This window comes from Odontesthes bonariensis, chromosome 24, assembly GCF_027942865.1.
Source record: "Odontesthes bonariensis isolate fOdoBon6 chromosome 24, fOdoBon6.hap1, whole genome shotgun sequence".
NCBI lineage: Eukaryota > Metazoa > Chordata > Actinopteri > Atheriniformes > Atherinopsidae > Odontesthes > Odontesthes bonariensis.
The window spans coordinates 1368419-1383343 of NC_134529.1; the positions used below are offsets into that span (position 1 = coordinate 1368419).

Genomic DNA, 14925 nt, shown 5'->3' on the forward strand with positions numbered 1-14925 from the left:
TGACTCACCTGCAGCTGGAGGCTCTGAGCTCGGCCTATCAGCAGGTCATGTGACCGACGGGAAAGTTTAACCTGTAAAACCGGTGATGGATGGAGCCCACACAGTGAATTAAAGCAAACTTTTATCTCCAGAACATTCGGATTAAATCTGATTATCGGGTTTAAACTGTCAGAGTTGGTTCAGCTGAGCCCCGACCCGTCCCTGTTGGAGAGGCTGAACCTTTGCTGGAAGCTGCTGTTACACCCTCACCTGTCAGCAGGTGACCTGCTGGCTGGAGCAGCTTCCAGAACGCCGTTCCTGCAGATTCTGGAAACTTTCTGTCTCTCTGGGACTCCAGAACAGCTTTCACTGAGTCTGCGTTTGGGTCTGTTGGTCAGAGAAGACTTTTGTCTGATAAATGAAGGTTTTCTGGCATCTCTAAAACCTTTCCCAGCTGTTCTGGACATGCAGTTTGTACTTTGGTCCTTCTATCATCGGGCTGCAGTGTGTTGGGTTAATGAGTGGAAGTGCAGCAGCGATACGAAGCAGCCAAAGGTGGAACGCCCTGTTTCCATTTACAAACTGCTTTAATGAAGCGTCTGCAGGGAGGGAAGCTGTCCCTGTTCAAGGTGATGTCCTCACCTTTCAGTCGAGTCTCAGTGTCGACACTGAGGCTTTTAAGGGACAGTTCGCCTCTTTAAAGGGACAGTTCGCCTCTTCTGACATGAAGCTGTGTAACATCCCATATCAGCAACATCATTTCTGAACATCTTCTTACCCCCTGCTGCGTCCTGTGAGCAGAGTTCCAGCCTCGTTTTGGTGTTGATGAAGGTAGTCCGGCTAGTTGGCTGGGGTTTAAAAAATAAAGCGTTTTGCTTCTCAGAACAATATGCGTTCAACAGAGTAATACATTTGCATCACAAAATGGTTCTCCAGGAAAAAGTCAGACCTTTCCTTTTGTTTCCTTTTATTTTATTTTGTTTCCTTTCCTTTCCTCTCCTTTCCTTCTCTTTCCTTTCCCTGCTGTGCAGACCGAAGTGCAGACCGAGCAGTCCCCTGCTTCTGAGCAGCAAACAGCGTAACAGGCGCGGCTGTCGGCAGCAGGCAGTGATACGAAGGGAGAGAAAATAGGGCCAAGAGATTTTGAGGTCTGACTTTTTCCTGGAGAACCATTTTGTGATGCAAATGTATTACTCTGTTGAACGCATATTGTTCTGAGAAGCAAAACGGTTTATTTTTTAAACCCCAGCCAACTAGCCGGACTACCTTCATCAACACCAAAACGAGGCTGGAACTCTGCTCACAGGACGCAGCAGGGGGGAAGAAGATGTTCAGAAATGATGTTGCTGATATGGGATGTCACACAGCTTCATGTCAGAAGAGGCGAACTGTCCCTTTAAGACCCAGCAGAGAGCACATTAAAGGAGTCGGTGTGAATTAAAGTTGTGAACATGTTGAAGAGTGACTTCCTGTTGAGCAACACGTGAAGAAACCGCCGGAAGTTACTGACTTCTGACTCTATTTTTAATCAAACTTCAGTACAGTTGGTGCTCGCTGATCTTTAACCGTCCGTCTGTGTTTAGCTTCATCTTGTTTCATGTGAAACGGACTCTGAGCTCAGCTCGTGGACAGAAATGACACCGAGGAGACGTATTAAACCTCCTGCAGCAGATTATTTCTGCTCTGCGGTTGTTTTATCGTCTCTTTGAGCTCATTGTGGCAGTTCTTTAAAGGTTGTAAGCATCAGTCTGAAGCTGTTATTTTCACCTCTGACTCAGACTGCATCTCTTTTCTGCAGTTTTTCAGTGTTTGTGGTGGTTTTGTCTCTGGAATCATCTCTCCGGAGATGTTTTCTGTCCCTTTGTGGTCTCTCTGAGCCTCTGAATGATACACATCTCCCTGACATTTGGGCTGCAGGAGCATCTCTTCCCTCTTTTGGGTCAGATATTGCAGAACTTTAACATCAGTTATCACAGTTATGCAGACGATACACAACATTATGTGTCTCTGTCACCATGGCGACTGCAGCCCAGCAGACGTACTGTGTCAGTGTCTGGAGGAAGTAAACACCTGGATGAGAGAGAATTTTCTACAATTAAATGAAGACAAAACTGAGATCATTCTGTTTTGGAGCAAAGAGAAGAGGGTCAGCGTTGGTACATATCTTGAGACTCGGGCCCTTACAATCACTGAGCGAGTTGGTAACCTCGGAGTGTTGATAGACTCAGATCTGACTTTCAGCAGCCACATCAAAGCTGTCACCAAGGCAGCTTTTTACCACCTCAGAAATATCAACAGAATTAAAGGTTTCCTCTCCCAAACAGACCAGGAGAAACTCATCCATGCATTCATCTCCAGCAGACTCCATCACTGTAACGCTCTTTTAACTGGACTTCCCACAAAGAGCATTAAACATCTGCAGCTCATCCAGAACGCTGCTGCTAGAGTTTTAACCCGGACTAAGAGAACTGAACACATCACAGCAGCTTTAAAATCTTTACTCTGGCTTCCAGTCAGTCACAGAATAGATTTTAAAAGCCTGCTGATGGATTACAATCTGTGATATGTTCAGAGAATATAAAGCCAGCAGAGCTCTGAGATCCAAGGACTCAGGTCAGCTGGTCCAGTCCAGAGTCCAGACTAAACATGGAGAAGCAGCATTTAGCTGTTATGCTGCAAACAAGTGGAACAAACTGCCAGTGGAGATTAAACTTTCACCAAATGGAGACATTTTTAAATCCAGGTTAAAAACATTTCTGTTCTCATGTGTCTATGCAGGAAATCTGCACGCTATCTTTGAACTTATCTGGACTGTTGCTGGTTTTTAAATTCATTTAAATGATTTTATTTGTTTCTCTTTATGTTCTTTTATGTATTATAATGCTTCTTCCACTCCCTGCTGCAATGCTTTTATTTTATGTAAAGCACTTTGAACTGTTTTGGACATGAAATGTGCTACAAATAAATCAGATTTGATTTGATTTAAATGACATTTTCCTGACTCTGCAGCTCAGTCTGCTGCTGGTGGCTGCGCTGGGACTGTTAACACCTGAGTGAAGTGTTGGATCTCCGCTGATCTGCCTCCTGTTTCTCATCCTCAGGCTCTGGACCTGGACCGATCCGTTCTGTACAAGATCAAGAAGTCTGTGAAGGCCATCAGCACGTCGGGTCTGGGTGAGTTTCTATCAGAACGTCTCACCACAGTCTGCCTCACACTTCCTGCCATCCGGCCTCAGCGGGCTCAGACACCAGCCGTCTGGTTAAAGTAGAGCCGGCGCTCTGCAGGCTGCTGGGCGGGTGTGCTCAGGCGGGTGGAGTCCCACCTCCCAGCATTCCTGTCATTCTGCTTCCTGTCGCTGCACGCCCGCCTGCACAGTGACACAGAGAAGAAGGAGTCTGAACACACTCAGCAGAGACCAAACATTCAGCGTTATTCAGCTTTTCTGTCAAAACACTCATTCAGTTTCATCTATAAAGCATCAAATCACAGCAAATGTCTTCTCAGGACACTCCTGAGACACAGTCCACACTGGAAAAAATGCCCCTCCAAAAATAAGGAAGAAAAACAACAAATAAAAGACGTTTTTGCTTGAAATAAGCAAAAACGTCTGCCAATGGAACTAGTGAAAATCGGCTTGTCAAGATTTCTTGAAATAAAATGTGATATTTAGGACTTTTGAGATAAAAGTGATCTTGAAATTAGCTTAAAAACCTCTTCAAATGAAAAAGAATGCTTGTTTCATATGATATGTGACTCAAAACAATTTGTTTTCAAGACTTTTAACAAGATATTCCAGATGTATTGTATTAAAGCAAGTCCCTATATCTGGCTGAAATGGTGCTTGTTAGGCAGTTGTGTCTTATATTAAGTGTAATGAGATACTCAATGAGACAAATATACTTGGTAAGACTTTGAATTTTTTCCAGTGCAATTCAAACCAATCGAGTCCAATTCATTAACTTCCAAATTAGTGAGGTGTCTGATACTCAAGAGAAACGGTTGAAAAGGACACTGAGGGTATGTGTCCCCAACCAGAGATGGCATATGGTCAAATATGGAGATTCAGAGGGAAAACACAATCCAGAGTAGGGATGGGAATCAAGAACCGGTTCTTGTTGAGAACCGGTTCCCAGTGTTTCAATTCCTTGGAATCGTTTGGTGATTTTGCAAACGATTCCCTTATCGATTCCAGTGGGCGTGAATGACGTCACCACGCAGCGTTGCGTGGCGAGTCCAGCGCAGCCAGCAGCCAACAGTAAACATGGCGCCCAAGCGGTACAAACGCTCGAAAGTTTGGTTACACATCCCTAAAAAAGACGTCAACAGGGCAACTTGCAAAGTGAATATTTCACCAAAGGGAGGAAATACTACCAACATGCAATAACTATGAATGAATGTCGCGTTTTCGATCCGCTCCGGACTAACGTTGGTGAATCTGAACCCAACAACGTTAGCAACGTTAGCATGTCCTCGGCTAACACTGCAGGTAACTAACTAACTAACAAACACTGCCTATCATGTTAGCACCATTTGCCTCATTGTAAAACCTGCTGTTAGTAGCGGTTAAAGTTAAATTAATTTAACCTTAACCGTTTTATATACCTTAAGTTTTATATGCGAGTCAGAGGACAGATCCTGGTCAGAAACAACAAGGTTTCATAGATAAGTACAGCTGAGTATCATCAGCATAGCAGTGGAACTTTATGCCATGCTGTCTCATAATGTTGCCTAATGGAAGCATGTATAAAGGGAAAAGAATGGGTCCGAGCACAGAACCCTGAGGAACTCCATGACTTCCTCTGGTGTGTTTACATGAACAAACTGGAATCTTTCTGATAAATGACTTAAACCAGCCTAATGCAGCTCCTTTAATCCTTTAATGAGATGAGTGGGACGCATAAGAGCCTTAATTTATCCAGAATTCCTAGTGACTGAAGCAGTCAGAGGCTGTGTTTGAAACCGAATGCTACATACTACATACTACATACTGCATACTACATACTACATACTGCATACTCATCGATCAGACAGTATGCAGAGCATTTACCCACAATGCATTTCGCTCCTGCCCGAGCCGAAATCAGCCGGCCTGAAGCTGATTTCTCTTAAGCTCTAAACTCTGTAAACTTTAGCAACATTTGAAACATTTTCAGGTGAGAAAGTAGTCGTTTAGATCCCCAACGTGTTGAAAACCTGACAAAATACCGGCTGTTTACAATTTTGTTCCCACGAATTCGGCGCTACTAAAGCTAGCCGCAGTGAGCAACGCACTTCCTGTTATTTTCACAAAATAAAATACCCGTTGCCTTTTATCATAGGGAAAGCCATTACCATACAATTGGTGCTTTTGTTTTGAAAACAGGAAGTGAAGCTACCCTCGTTGTAGCTAGCTTGAAACTGCCGTTTTGACAGGAAATGACGATCGGCAACGTCACGTTACGTTGCATCTTGGGTAGTTTGAGTATGAGTAGTAACCTCATGATGCATACCCAACATTTAGGAGAATCTAGTATGCATCCGGGAACTTAAAAAAAGTTAAAGTTAGTATGAGAAGTAGGAGAAATATGCGGTTTCGAACACAGCCTGAGTGTTTTTGTGCTGCTGAGCGTTCGGTGTTTGACATCCAGCTGTTGTGCTGCAGCTCACGTGGAGAATGAGGACCAGTACGTTCAGTCTCTGGAGAAGTTCGGGGACAACTGTGTAAGCCGGGATGACGCCGAGGTCGGCGCCGCCTTCCTCAAGTTCGCCGTTTTCACCAAAGAGCTGACGGCACTCTTCAAAAACCAGGTGAGGGTCCGAATGCAGGAGAAAGCGGCAGATGCGAGGCAGCAGCTGGACCTGCAGGGCTCTAACTCCACTTCCTGTTTTCAGTTGCAGAACATGAACAACATCATCACTTTTCCTCTGGACAGTCTGCTGAAGGGAGACCTGAAAGGGGTGAAAGGGGTTCGTGTCCTTTACTGTGGATCATTCCTCTGAGTGAGGATCAATGTATCGAATCATTTCATTATCAGCTCTGCTTGCACCATTTGGTTCGAATGAAAAAAAAAAAGATGAATTTCCCGTTTGATGTCCGGAGTTTTTCTTCATGCTCCTCAGATCCAAAAGGACTGAGCAAAGTTTCCTGCTGTTTTTATCCTGTTAAGCATGTTGTAGCTCCGGTCAGAGCGCTCTCTGTGCCGGTGTCGTCTCACACTTTGTGTCGTCTCACACTTTGGGTCGTCTCACACTTTGTGTCACACTTTGTGTCGTCTCACACTGGGTCGTCTCACACTTTGTGACGTCTCACACTTTGTGACGTCTCACACTTTGTGTCGTCTCACACTTTGTGACGTCTCACACTTTGTGACGTCTCACACTTTGTGACGTCTCACACTTTGTGTCGTCTCACACTTTGTGTCGTCTCGCACTTTGTGACGTCTCACAATTTGTGTCACACTTTGTGTCGTCTCACACTTTGCGTCGTCTCACACTTTGGGTCGTCTCACACTTTGTGACGTCTCCCACTTTGTGTCGTCTCCCACTTTGTGTCGTCTCACACTTTGTGACGTCTCACACTTTGTGACGTCTCACACTTTGTGACGTCTCACACTTTGTGTCGTCTCACACTTTGTGTCGTCTCACACTTTGTGTCGTCTCACACTTTGTGTCGTCTCGCACTTTGTGACGTCTCACAATTTGTGTCACACTTTGTGTCGTCTCACACTTTGGGTCGTCTCACACTTTGTGACGTCTCACACTTTGTGTCGTCTCACACTTTGCGTCGTCTCACACTTTGGGTCGTCTCACACTTTGTGTCGTCTCCCACTTTGTGTCGTCTCACACTTTGTGATGTCTCGCACTTTGTGACGTCTCGCACTTTGTGTCGTCTCACACTTTGTGTCGTCTCGCACTTTGTGACGTCTCGCACTTTGTGACGTCTCGCACTTTGTGACGTCTCACACTTTGTGTCACACTTTGTGTCGTCTCACACTGGGTCGTCTCACACTTTGTGACGTCTCACACTTTGTGTCGTCTCACACTGGGTCGTCTCACACTTTGTGACGTCTCACACTTTGTGTCGTCTCACACTTTGTGACGTCTCACACTTTGTGTCGTCTCACACTTTGTGACGTCTCACACTTTGTGTCGTCTCACACTTTGTGACGTCTCACACTTTGTGACGTCTCACACTTTGGGTCGTCTCACACTTTGCGACGTCTCACACTTTGCAACGTCTCACACTTTGCGTCGTCTCACACTTTGTGACGTCTCACACTTTGGGTCGTCTCACACTTTGTGACGTCTCACACTTTGTGTCGTCTCACACTTTGGGTCGTCTCACACTTTGTGACGTCTCACACTTTGTGTCGTCTCACACTTTGTGACGTCTCACACTTTGTGTCGTCTCACACTTTGTGACGTCTCACACTTTGTGTCGTCTCACACTTTGTGACGTCTCACACTTTGTGTCGTCTCACACTTTGTGTCGTCTCACACTTTGTGACGTCTCACACTTTGTGTCGTCTCACACTTTGTGTCGTCTCACACTTTGTGACGTCTCACACTTTGCGACGTCTCACACTTTGCGTCGTCTCACACTTTGCGACGTCTCACACTTTGGGTCGTCTCACACTTTGTGACGTCTCACACTTTGGGTCGTCTCACACTTTGTGACGTCTCACACTTTGTGACGTCTCACACTTTGTGTCGTCTCACACTTTGTGTCGTCTCACACTTTGTGACGTCTCACACTTTGTGTCGTCTCACACTTTGTGACGTCTCACACTTTGGGTCGTCTCACACTTTGGGTCGTCTCACACTTTGTGTCGTCTCACACTTTGTGTCGTCTCACACTTTGTGTCGTCTCACACTTTGTGTCGTCTCGCACTTTGTGACGTCTCGCACTTTGTGACGTCTCACAATTTGTGTCACACTTTGTGTCGTCTCACACTTTGCGTCGTCTCACACTTTGGGTCGTCTCACACTTTGCGACGTCTCACACTTTGTGTCGTCTCACACTTTGCGTCGTCTCACACTTTGGGTCGTCTCACACTTTGCGTCGTCTCACACTTTGGGTCGTCTCACACTTTGTGTCGTCTCCCACTTTGTGTCGTCTCACACTTTGTGACGTCTCGCACTTTGTGACGTCTCACACTTTGTGTCACACTTTGTGTCGTCTCACACTGGGTCGTCTCACACTTTGTGACGTCTCACACTTTGTGTCGTCTCACACTGGGTCGTCTCACACTTTGTGACGTCTCACACTTTGTGTCGTCTCACACTTTGTGACGTCTCACACTTTGTGTCGTCTCACACTTTGTGACGTCTCACACTTTGTGTCGTCTCACACTTTGTGACGTCTCACACTTTGTGACGTCTCACACTTTGGGTCGTCTCACACTTTGCGACGTCTCACACTTTGCAACGTCTCACACTTTGCGTCGTCTCACACTTTGTGACGTCTCACACTTTGGGTCGTCTCACACTTTGTGACGTCTCACACTTTGTGTCGTCTCACACTTTGGGTCGTCTCACACTTTGTGACGTCTCACACTTTGTGTCGTCTCACACTTTGTGACGTCTCACACTTTGTGTCGTCTCACACTTTGTGACGTCTCACACTTTGTGTCGTCTCACACTTTGTGACGTCTCACACTTTGTGTCGTCTCACACTTTGTGTCGTCTCACACTTTGTGACGTCTCACACTTTGTGACGTCTCACACTTTGTGTCGTCTCACACTTTGTGACGTCTCACACTTTGTGTCGTCTCACACTTTGTGACGTCTCACACTTTGTGTCGTCTCACACTTTGTGTCGTCTCACACTTTGTGACGTCTCACACTTTGTGTCGTCTCACACTTTGTGTCGTCTCACACTTTGCGACGTCTCACACTTTGCGACGTCTCACACTTTGCGTCGTCTCACACTTTGCGACGTCTCACACTTTGGGTCGTCTCACACTTTGCGACGTCTCACACTTTGGGTCGTCTCACACTTTGTGACGTCTCACACTTTGTGTCGTCTCACACTTTGTGTCGTCTCACACTTTGTGACGTCTCACACTTTGTGTCGTCTCACACTTTGTGACGTCTCACACTTTGTGTCGTCTCACACTTTGGGTCGTCTCACACTTTGTGTCGTCTCACACTTTGTGTCGTCTCACACTTTGTGTCGTCTCACACTTTGTGACGTCTCACACTTTGTGTCACACTTTGTGTCGTCTCACACTTTGTGTCGTCTCACACTTTGTGACGTCTCACACTTTGTGACGTCTCACACTTTGCGTCGTCTCACACTTTGTGACGTCTCACACTTTGGGTCGTCTCACACTTTGTGTCGTCTCACACTTTGTGTCGTCTCACCCTTTGTGACGTCTCACACTTTGTGTCACACTTTGTGACGTCTCACACTTTGTGACGTCTCACACTTTGTCTCACACTGTGACGTCTCACACTTTGTGACATCTCACACTTTGTGACATCACACACTTTGTGTCGTCTCACACTTTGTGACGTCTCACAATTTGTGTCACACTTTGTGTCGTCTCACACTTTGTGACGTCTCACACTTTGTGTCGTCTCACACTTTGTGATGTCTCGCACTTTGTGACGTCTCACACTTTGTGTCGTCTCGCACTTTGTGACGTCTCACACTTTGTGTCACACTTTGTGTCGTCTCACACTGGGTCGTCTCACACTTTGTGACGTCTCACACTTTGTGACGTCTCACACTTTGTGTCGTCTCACACTTTGTGACGTCTCACACTTTGTGACGTCTCACACTTTGTGTCGTCTCACACTTTGTGACGTCTCACACTTTGTGTCGTCTCACACTTTGTGTCGTCTCACACTTTGTGACGTCTCGCACTTTGTGACGTCTCACACTTTGTGTCACACTTTGTGTCGTCTCACACTGGGTCGTCTCACACTTTGTGACGTCTCACACTGGGTCGTCTCACACTTTGTGACGTCTCACACTTTGTGTCGTCTCACACTTTGTGACGTCTCACACTTTGTGTCGTCTCACACTTTGTGTCGTCTCACACTTTGTGACGTCTCACACTTTGTGTCGTCTCACACTTTGTGACGTCTCACACTTTGTGTCGTCTCACACTTTGGGTCGTCTCACACTTTGTGACGTCTCACACTTTGCAACGTCTCACACTTTGCGTCGTCTCACACTTTGCGACGTCTCACACTTTGGGTCGTCTCACACTTTGTGACGTCTCACACTTTGTGTCGTCTCACACTTTGTGACGTCTCACACTTTGTGTCGTCTCACACTTTGTGACGTCTCACACTTTGTGTCGTCTCACACTTTGTGACGTCTCACACTTTGTGTCGTCTCACACTTTGTGACGTCTCACACTTTGTGTCGTCTCACACTTTGTGTCGTCTCACACTTTGTGACGTCTCACACTTTGTGACGTCTCACACTTTGCGTCGTCTCACACTTTGTGACGTCTCACACTTTGGGTCGTCTCACACTTTGTGACGTCTCACACTTTGGGTCGTCTCACACTTTGTGACGTCTCACACTTTGTGTCGTCTCACACTTTGTGACGTCTCACACTTTGTGTCGTCTCACACTTTGTGACGTCTCACACTTTGTGTCGTCTCACACTTTGGGTCGTCTCACACTTTGTGACGTCTCACACTTTGTGACGTCTCACACTTTGTGTCGTCTCACACTTTGTGTCGTCTCACACTTTGTGTCGTCTCACACTTTGTGACGTCTCACACTTTGTGTCACACTTTGTGACGTCTCACACTTTGCGTCGTTTCACACTTTGTGACGTCTCACACTTTGTGTCGTCTCACACTTTGTGTCGTCTCACACTTTGTGTCGTCTCACACTTTGTGACGTCTCACACTTTGGGTGTCACACTTTGTGACGTCTCACACTTTGTGACGTCTCACACTTTGTGTCACACTTTGTGACGTCTCACACTTTGGCTCGTCTCACACTTTGTGACGTCTCACACTTTGTGACGTCTCACACTTTGTGACGTCTCACACTTTGTGTCACACTTTGTGACGTCTCACACTTTGTGTCACACTTTGTGACGTCTCACACTTTGTGACGTCTCACACTTTGTCTCACACTGTGACGTCTCACACTTTGTGACATCTCACACTTTGTGACATCACACACTTTGTGTCGTCTCACACTTTGTGTCACACTTTGGGTCGTCTCACACTTTGTGTCGTCTCACACTTTGTGACGTCTCACACTTTGTGTCGTCTCACACTTTGTGACGTCTCACACTTTGTGTCGTCTCACACTTTGGGTCGTCTCACACTTTGGCTCGTCTCACACTTTGTGACGTCTCACACTTTGTGACGTCTCACACTTTGTGACGTCTCACACTTTGTCTCACACTTTGTGACGTCTCACACTTTGTCTCACACTTTGTGACGTCTCACACTTTGTGACATCTCACACTTTGTGACATCACACACTTTGTGTCGTCTCACACTTTGTGACATCACACACTTTGGGTCGTCTCACACTTTGTGACATCTCACACTTTGTGACATCTCACACTTTGTGACATCTCACACTTTGTGTCGTCTCACACTTTGGGTCGTCTCACACTTTGTGACGTCTCACACTTTGTCTCATCTCACTCTTTCTTTCAGGACCTGAAGAAGCCGTTCGATAAAGCCTGGAAGGATTACGAGACCAAGCTGTAAGAAAGCCAGACGACCTCTCACTCTGAGCTGTTTTTGATAGTTTATATTCAGCCGGGTGACCCTGAAACGTGCTGTTTCCATGGTTACTTTAGATCTGGAACATTTTGGGTGGGATGAGTTACAGATTCGAGTCGTCGGTGTGTTCGCTGTGATATTTTAACATCTGATCTGTGACGTCTGCAGAGCGAAGATAGAGAAGGAGAAGAGGGAACACGCCAAGCAGCACGGCATGATCCGGACGGAGTTCAGCGGAGGAGAGATCGCAGAGGAGATGGAGAAGGAGAGGCAGATGTTCCAGCTGCAGATGTGCGAGGTCAGAGTCTGTGGGACCTTAAAGGAGTTTTACAGCTGGAGGTCACATGACCCACGTTTTCACCTCAAACATCAACCAAAGCTCAGAGAAAGACTTTTCATTTACTCATCACAGGATTTCCCTTGAGTCTGAAAGTTTCTTTCTGAATGTCCTGACGAGCATCTCTTTGAAACGAAAGAAACTTAAAACTTTAATAATAAACAATAAAACTTCCATATATCCATTTACTGATCAAAGTTGGTCAGAACTGGGTTCTTTCTGTCGTTTGAACACGATTCTTTCCTTTTTCCTGTTCGGATCTTGAGCTGTGTTTGTGTTTCTGTCGGTTTTTACTCTCAGAACAGACTGAGCTCCTGGTCTCTGCTTTCTCTTTGCAGTATCTGCTGAAAGTGAACGAGATCAAACTGAAGAAAGGAGCCGACTTCCTCCAGAACCTCATCAAGTATTTCCACGCCCAGTGCAAGTACGTCCCTCTGTGATAAAGATAAAGTCCGAATGCAGAAAGAACCCTGCTGGTTCAGTACTTAACAATCTCAAAGGAAACTATGGCTGTGTTCGAAACCGCATACTGCATACTACATACTACATACTGCATACTACATACTGCATACTACATACTGCATACTACATACTGCATACTACATACTACATACTACATACTGCATACTACATACTGCATACTGCATACTACATACTGCATACTACATACTGCATACTGCATACTACATACTGCATACTACATACTGCATACTACATACTGCATACTGCATACTACATACTGCATACTGCATACTACATACTACATACTGCATACTACATACTGCATACTGCATACTACATACTACATACTGCATACTACATACTGCATACTACATACTGCATACTGCATACTACATACTGCATACTACATACTGCATACTGCATACTACATACTGCATACTGCATACTACATACTGCATACTACATACTGCATACTGCATACTACATACTGCATACTACATACTGCATACTACATACTGCATACTACATACTGCATACTGCATACTACATACTGCATACTGCATACTACATACTGCATACTACATACTGCATACTACATACTGCATACTGCATACTACATACTGCATACTGCATACTACATACTGCATACTACATACTGCATACTGCATACTACATACTGCATACTACATACTGCATACTACATACTGCATACTGCATACTACATACTGCATACTGCATACTACATACTGCATACTACATACTGCATACTGCATACTACATACTGCATACTACATACTACATACTGCATACTACATACTACATACTGCATACTACATACTGCATACTACATACTACATACTGCATACTACATACTACATACTGCATACTACATACTGCATACTACATACTACATACTGCATACTACATACTGCATACTACATACTGCATACTGCATACTACATACTGCATACTACATACTACATACTGCATACTACATACTACATACTGCATACTACATACTGCATACTACATACTGCATACTGCATACTACATACTGCATACTACATACTACATACTACATACTGCATACTACATACTGCATACTACATACTGCATACTACATACTGCATACTGCATACTACATACTGCATACTACATACTGCATACTACATACTGCATACTACATACTGCATACTGCATACTACATACTGCATACTACATACTGCATACTACATACTGCATACTGCATACTACATACTGCATACTACATACTGCATACTACATACTACATACTGCATACTACATACTGCATACTACATACTACATACTACATACTGCATACTACATACTGCATACTACATACTGCATACTGCATACTACATACTGCATACTACATACTGCATACTGCATACTACATACTGCATACTACATACTACATACTGCATACTGCATACTACATACTGCATACTGCATACTACATACTGCATACTACATACTGCATACTGCATACTACATACTACATACTGCATACTACATACTGCATACTACATACTGCATACTACATACTGCATACTACATACTGCATACTACATATTACATACTGCATACTACATACTGCATACTACATACTACATACTGCATACTACATACTGCATACTACATACTGCATACTGCATACTACATACTGCATACTACATACTGCATACTGCATACTACATACTGCATACTGCATACTACATACTGCATACTACATACTGCATACTACATACTGCATACTACATACTGCATACTGCATACTACATACTACATACTACATACTGCATACTACATACTGCATACTACATACTACATACTACATACTGCATACTACATATTGCATACTACATACTACATACTGCATACTACATACTGCATACTGCATACTACTACATACTACATACTACATACTGCATACTACATACTGCATACTGCATACTACATACTACATACTGCATACTACATACTACATACTGCATACTACATACTGCATACTACATATTGCATACTACATACTACATACTGCATACTACATACTACATACTGCATACTACATACTGCATACTGCATACTACTACATACTACATACTGCATACTGCATACTACATACTACATACTGCATACTACATACTGCATACTACATATTGCATACTACATAATACATACTGCATACTACATACTGCATACTGCATACTACATACTGCATACTCATGGATCAGACAGAATGCAGAGCGTTTACCCACAATGCATTTGGCTCCTGCCCGAGCCGAAATCAGCCGGCCTGAAGCTGATTTCTCTTAAGCTCTAAACTCTGTAAACTTTAGCAACATTTGAAACATTTTCAGGTCAGAAAGTAGTCGTTTAGATCCCCAACGTGTTGAAAATCTGACAAAATACCGGCTGTTTACAATTTTGT

General features: G+C 44.5%; 2 protein-coding genes across 2 annotated transcripts in view; one reads left to right on the top strand and one right to left on the bottom strand.

Moving 5' to 3' along the window:
* LOC142374854 (NLR family CARD domain-containing protein 3-like) overlaps nucleotides 1-3344 on the bottom strand; it is a 28519-nt gene extending 25175 nt beyond the window's left edge. The window contains exon 1 of the mRNA XM_075458695.1: nucleotides 3029-3344. The gene's annotated coding sequence lies outside the window, so the exon portion shown is untranslated. The remainder of the gene's footprint in view (nucleotides 1-3028) is intronic.
* The window catches only part of asap2b (ArfGAP with SH3 domain, ankyrin repeat and PH domain 2b), a 37403-nt gene that overhangs the window by 3166 nt on the left and 19312 nt on the right, over nucleotides 1-14925 (top strand). The window contains exons 2-7 of the mRNA XM_075458680.1: nucleotides 3081-3153; nucleotides 5622-5767; nucleotides 5852-5926; nucleotides 11606-11655; nucleotides 11843-11972; nucleotides 12350-12435. Of these exons, the coding sequence (XP_075314795.1) occupies nucleotides 3081-3153; nucleotides 5622-5767; nucleotides 5852-5926; nucleotides 11606-11655; nucleotides 11843-11972; nucleotides 12350-12435 (560 nt within the window). The remainder of the gene's footprint in view (nucleotides 1-3080; nucleotides 3154-5621; nucleotides 5768-5851; nucleotides 5927-11605; nucleotides 11656-11842; nucleotides 11973-12349; nucleotides 12436-14925) is intronic.